The 6,973-nt window shown below is 40.4% G+C and overlaps 1 protein-coding gene across 1 annotated transcript in view; it reads left to right on the top strand.

The window, feature by feature from the left end:
• Nucleotides 1-1,458, top strand: part of LOC138095989 (zinc finger protein 418-like) — a 46,525-nt gene extending 45,067 nt beyond the window's left edge. Inside the window, 1 exon segment of the mRNA XM_068992003.1 lies at nucleotides 606-1,458. Within this exon segment, the coding sequence (XP_068848104.1) occupies nucleotides 606-1,363 (758 nt within the window). The 3' untranslated portion in view covers nucleotides 1,364-1,458.
• Nucleotides 1,459-6,973: the final 5,515 nt, after the last annotated feature.

Here is a 6,973-nt window from a genome sequence, read left to right on the forward strand (position 1 = left end):
TGCACTTCACCAGCATTACTTGCTTTCAGGTTGTTGGCATGGAGCAGAGGATGAAGAGGCACCTTCTGAACAGAACATTTCTGTACATGGAATGTCACAGGTCAGGATTCCCAAGGCAGGCATGATCTCCCAGAAGGCCCATTTTTGTGAGCTATGTGACCTGGACTTGGGAGACATTTTGCACTTGACTGAGCACCAGAGGCAGAAACTGTATGATATTGGGGCATGGGAGAAACACTTGTATCTCAGTGTAAAACATCAGCACCGCAAGCAGCACATTGGAGAGAAATGCCTCAGAAGCAAGATGGGGAAAGCCTCATTTATGAACAACTGCAGATTTTTTGTGTTGGGGAAGTCACTTTCCTGTGGGGAATCCACACAGACCAGGGAGAAGTCAAACAGGAGAACTGAGTGTGGAGCAGCCTTTCACAGGAGGAAGACTCATTACAGTCCTGGAGAATGCACTGGAGACTTCAGTTGCAGACATATAGTTTCTCAGCATCAGAGAGTCCTCACTAGGGAAAAATGCTACACATGTAATGAATGTGGGAAATCTTTTAGCAAAAGCTACAGCCTCAATGACCATTGGAGAGTTCACACAGGAGAAAAGCCTTATGAGTGTGGGGAATGTGGCAAATCCTTTAGACAGAGCTCTAGCCTCATTCAGCATCGGAGAGTTCACACTGGAGCAAGACCTCACGAGTGTGATGAATGTGGAAAATTATTTAGCAACAAATCCAACCTTATTAAACATCGGAGAATTCATACTGGAGAAAGGCCGTATGAGTGTAGTGAATGTGGGAAATCCTTTAGCGAAAGCTCTGCACTCCTTCAACACCGGAGTGTTCACACTGGAGAAAGGCCTTATGAGTGCAGTGAATGTGGAAAATTCTTTACATACCACTCCAGTCTCATAAAACACCAGAGAGTTCACTCTGGATCAAGGCCCTATGAGTGCAATGAATGTGGAAAATCCTTTACCCAAAACTCCAGCCTCATTGAACACCGTAGAGTTCATAGTGGAGAAAGGCCTTACAAGTGCAGTGAATGTGGGAAATCTTTTAGCCAAAGCTCTGCACTTCTGCAGCATCGGAGAGTTCACACTGGAGAAAGGCCTTATGAGTGCAGTGAATGTGGGAAATTCTTTACTTACAGCTCCAGTCTCTTAAAACACCAGAGAGTTCACACGGGATCAAGGCCTTATGAGTGCAGCGAATGTGGGAAATCTTTTACTCAAAACTCCAGCCTCATTAAACACAGGAGAATTCATACTGGAGAAAGACCTTACGAGTGTAGTGAATGTGGGAAATCTTTTAGCCATAGCTCTAGCCTTATTAAACACCGAAGAGTTCACACTTGTTAAAGGCCTGATAAGTGCAGTGAATTTGGGAAATCGTTTACCCATAGATCCAGCTTCAGTGACCACTAGAATGTTTACATTGGAGACATGCTTTGTGTGTATTTGTATATGGGAGATTAATCTTTAGGCTCCTAAAACAGCATAATGTCACATTGGATGAACGCCTTATAAGTATGGCAGACATGGAAAATCGTGTAGCTGAAGTCTAGCTTCAGTATAATCCAGAGAATTCAGTGGAGAAAGCCTTTATAAGTTCAGCGAATGTGGGAAAGCCTTCAGCTGAAGAATGTATTTCACTGAATACCACAGTTTCAAATGGGAGCACTACCTTCAATGTGCAGGTATATATGATTTCTTTGTTGAGTGCAACAACACTGGAGGAAATCCCTTATGAAGATGCCATTTGCCTGTTTTGAACCTCATTCATCCAAACATCCACTTAACTTCAGGTATGTGGGAACTGTGTTGCACTTTTAACCTCTCCAGAACCCTTTCCAGATTGATGTCACTGCTAGTTCTGTAGCAGAAATCATATCACCCCTAACCACCAGGCAGATTTCTATTGTGTGCCACATTCACCCAGCCTAGTGTGTTCAGGGAAGGAAAGCCCAGTGCTGACCTATTTATGGGATGATTCATGAGCAGCTTGAGCACTTAAGTCTTTCTCAGTTTTTTCCCCTCCTTCATGAGTTAAAGCATGGATCTTACCCACTTTTGGCCTAAAGGACTCTGCTGGTAATTTGAAAAGATGGACTACACTTTATTGGTATTATTGATATTATTGGTCTCATGAGACTCTAGTGATGGGATTTTCTAGCCTCCAAGACATCAACCCAGGAAACAGTCAGTTTCCCCTTGTTCTTGTTTGTAGAATAGTAAAGGTCTTACTGTTTAAGCCACCATTTCTTAGGAGTTCCTTCACTGTATGGGGTGGTTTGTTGTTAATTGGGCTTGCTAGCCTGAAGAGATGAAATGCTCTGGTGAGGATCCCAAATTGTGTGCCTCAGTGGGGATAGCATGATGGCAGAATATGCCTCTCCAATTGTGGCCTAGGTTGCATTGCTGCTCAAAGCCTTCCTTTTGACCACCTTCAAGGACCACCTTCATGGTCCTAATTTAGAAATTATATGCCATGATATTTTTCAGGTTCAGAGTTCAAACTGAGGAGGGAGCCGTTTCTGATTGCTGTGACTACTCTCAGTGCTTCTGAGAGCAACATAAACTTGTTCTCTTGTTCACAGGTGATATTGCATCTTGCTCAGCACTGTTAAGGGAAATCTGTTCCCCGGGTCCTGCAGTGGAGCCCTGTGCCTTGATGTCCTGAATTCTGTAGAGTAACATCAATGATTTTAAGATTATAGAAACACTGGATTAATAGTGGCGGAGACTACAGCATACTGATTAGAATGTGCCCCTTTCAAAAGGTCACTTAAAATGTTTAATCACTATGGCTTTGGAGGATAAGCAGGTATGGAAATTCTCAGAACTTCTGAAACTTTTTATCTGTATAACTTAGGGCCTTTGTCAAGGAAAATAAAATAAAGGTTTTGTGGATTCCTCTGGCCTTTCTGGGCTGTTCATCTAAGGCCATTGTGCAGACAGAACAAGGATAGAGAGGAGAGAGCTCGTTAGTCAGCTCTGTGAGATTTGTGACCCATCCAGTATCCATGTTGAATGAAGTTTCCACTTCAGAAATTGCTTACCTGTTTTTGCTGAGGCAAGTACTGAACCTGTCCATTGAGTCAGTATGGTTGCCAAACCTGATGTTCTAAATGAGGAAATCATGTTCCTATTTAAACTATACAATTTGATGATTTTTTACATTTATGTAAATCTATGAAACCATCAAACAATCATGATAGTTTCTGTCACCCCATACCTACTTGAATCTCTTTGTCCTCCAAGCAGCCATTAATTTGCTTTTCATTATAACAGATTAGTTTGCATTTTCTAGAATTTTACATGATTGAAATCAGAGTGTTTAGTCTTTTTTTTCCCCCTTTGGGTACCGTTATATGACATGTTTATTTTGCAGTTCATCAGTGGTGCTTATATGAGTGGTTCTTTTTATATTATTGGGAATTATGTTCTATCACTATACCACAATTCATTTATTCATCTGTTTATGGGTATTTTAATTATTTCTAGTTTTGGCTCTTACAAATAAAAGCCGTATAGAAATTGGATACAGTTCTTCATATTGAATCGTTTCCTTTCTCTCATGCTGATACCTCAAAATGCAATACCTGAATCAGAGTATAGGTGAATATGTAGCTTTTCCAGAAACACCACACTGTCTTTTAAAATGATTGCTCCCTTTTGTGTTCCTACCTGCAGTATGAATTCCAATTCTCTCATATCCTTGCTAAAGTGAATATGATTTGCTTTTAAAAATCTGACTCTTTGAGTAAATGTATATAGAATTAGAGCACTTTGGTTTTAGTTTCATTTCCCTTATATTTCATGATGTTGAGCATAGTTGGTGTATAGGAGATACAGAAGGGTCAACATGTTAAACAGTTCAGAAGACTCAATTAGCCAAATCTGGATCGTGGCCAATTCTAACAAACAAATGGCAAGTGAATAATATGATTAAAATAAAATGGTAAGTGGGGGGAGTTCCCTGGTCATCCAGTGGCTAAGACTGAGCACTTCTGCTGCTGGGGTTATGTGTTCAATCCTGGTTGGGGAAGTAAGAGTTCCGAAGCTGCATGGCCTGGCCAAAAGAGAGCCTCCAAGGAAGTTCCAGTAGATACTTCTACTCTAGGAGAACTTACCCTACCCACTGCCCATTAAGCGCAACTGAACTAATAATCAGTTTACCCTGAATACAACAGTTGACGGCCAAAGTTCTCAGCATTTTTTTTTTTTTAAAGGTGAGTGGTACATAGAGGTTAAAAAACTTGCAAGACACACTTACTTATTGCCTAAGATAAATTTTGTATCCAGACTGCAGTCAGTCTACATTAAGTAATGATTGCAGTATGGTAATTACACAATTTAGCACTAATAATTTTAAATATTTTAATTTTATGCAACAAAATTATTGGAACTATATAAGGATCTTTACATTTTAGAGACATCTCCTGAAGAGGTTATGTGTGAAATGACATGTTGTCTGTGATTATGAATAAACCACTAACTGCATGGGGATAGATAAAATAAGAACAACCATAAAAGGATAAATAGAGAATTCCCTGGCAATCCAGTGGTTAGGACCCCACGCTTCCACTGCACAGGGCTTGGGTTTGACCCCTGGTTGGGGAACTAAGATCCTGCAAGCTGTGTAGTGTGGGATAAATAACGACAGACATTACTTCCTAGTAGTCTTCTATTTTTGGATATATTTGAAAACAGCCATTACAAAGGGTAGAGTATGTGCTGTTAATTTTGTGTGGTGAGGATAAGTGTAAAAGGCCAGGAGGAAACTGAGCTTTGAAACTCTTATGAATGTAAATGTCAAAATGGATATTTTAAACATAAGCAAACGTCACTTCCTAATCTTGTTTTTATTTTAATAGCTATCATATTCCGTGTTTATGCGGCCATATTATTCCATTTTATTTTATCTGGTGTTCTTTGGAAGGAATGATGCTGAAGCTGAAACTCCAGTACTTTGGCCACCTCATGTGAAGAGTTGACTCATTGGAAAAGACTCTGATGCTGGGAGGGATTGGGGCAGGAGGAGAAGGTGACGACAGAGGATGAGATGGCTGAATGGCATCACTGACTCGATGGACGTGGGTTTGGGTGAACTCCGGGAGTTGGTGATGGACAGGGAACCTGGCGTGCTGCGATTCATGGGGTTGCAAAGAGTCGGACATGACTAAGCAACTGAACTGAACTGAACACTGATACAGAAAATCCTACATAGATTTTGAGGTCATTTGTAACTTTAAAATTGATAAAAATAGCATTAACATAGAAAATTAGAACAGGAAAAACCCTTAGATATCATGATTACCACTTTCTTTCTTCAGCAGATAAGTAAATTAGGGCCCAGAAAGGGCAAGTGAGTGACTTGGAGAGCTAGTTAGTAGCAGACTTGGAATTAAACCCAGGCTTAGTAAGCACTTGGTCCAATGTTTTGCGTTTTTTTCAATCACAGTTCTGTTTTATTTAAAGTTTTTATTTTTTAGAGCAATTTTAGGTTCATAACAAAATTAAGAAGAAAGTGCATGCCGCTGCACATGCATCACCTCCATTATCAACATCCCCCACCAGACTGGTCCTTCTGTTATAAGTGACGAACCTATCCCCATGCACTGCCACCCAGTGTGTATATAGTTCATATGAGGGTTTACTGTGGGTGATGTATATTCTGAGTTTGAATATATTTGAACAAATTTATAATTTGAATAAATTTATAATTGGTGGCTTAGTAGTAAAGAATCTGCCTGCCAATACAGGAGACGTGGATTCACTCCATGGGTTGGGAAGATCCCCTAAAGGAGGAAATGGCAACCCACTCTAGTCAGTATTCTTGCCTGGGAAGTCCCATGGACAGAGGCGCTTGGCAGGGTGTGGGGTTTCAAAGGATTAGACACAACTTAGTTTCTAAACAACAACCAGTGCATCACTATAGGACACATAGAGTAGTTTCACTGCCCTAAAGTTCCGCTATTCTGTGTATTCATCCTTCCCCACATTGCCTGGGAACCAGTGATCTTATTTTACGTCTCCATAGTTTAGCCTTTCCCAGAATGCCGTATAGTTGGAATCATACAGTATATGGCTTTTTCAGATGGCTGTTTTCACTTACTAATGTGCATTTTAAGTTTCCTCCGTAAAACAAATGAAAAAGGTTACTCCATCATGGCTTGATAGTCCATTTCTTTTTAAAACTGAATGATGTTCCATTGTCTGGATATACCACCATTTATCCAAACACTATTGAAGGAGACATCTTGGTTGTGTCCAGAGTTCAAACTGAGAGTTCAGAGTTCCTTGGCTATTATGAATAAAGTTACCAGAAACAATTGTGTACAGGTTTTTGTGTGAACATACGTTTTAGACTCTTTTGGGTAGATACTGAGGAGCCATATTACTGGTAAGACTTATGTTTGTTTTCTAAGAAACTGTCAATATGTCTTCCAAGGTGGCCATACTATTCTTTCCAGCAGTGAATGAATGAGTTCCTGTTGTTCCACATCCTCACCAGCATTTGGTGTTTCAGGGTCTATAGAGTTTGGATTTTAACAGATGTGTAATGGTGGCAAGAATGCACAGAAGAACTGTACAAAAAAGATCTTCACGACCCGGATAATCATGATGGTGTGATCACTCATCTAGAGCCAGACATCCTGAAATGTGAAGTCAAGTGGGCCTTAGAAAGCATCACTAGGAACAAAGCTAGTGGAGGTGATGGAATTCCAGTGGAGCTATTTCAAATCCTGAAAGATGATGCTGTGAAAGTGCTGCACTCAATATGCCAGCACATTTGGAAAACTCAGCAGTGGCGACAGGACTGGAAAAGGTCAGTTTTCATTCCAATCCCAAGAAAGGCAATGCCAAAGAATGCTCAAACTACCAAACAATTGCACTCATCTCACGCACTAGTAAAGTAATGCTCAAAATTTTTCAAGCCAGGCTTCAACAATATGTGAACCATTG

This window comes from Capricornis sumatraensis, chromosome 20, assembly GCF_032405125.1.
Source record: "Capricornis sumatraensis isolate serow.1 chromosome 20, serow.2, whole genome shotgun sequence".
Classification (NCBI taxonomy): domain Eukaryota; kingdom Metazoa; phylum Chordata; class Mammalia; order Artiodactyla; family Bovidae; genus Capricornis; species Capricornis sumatraensis.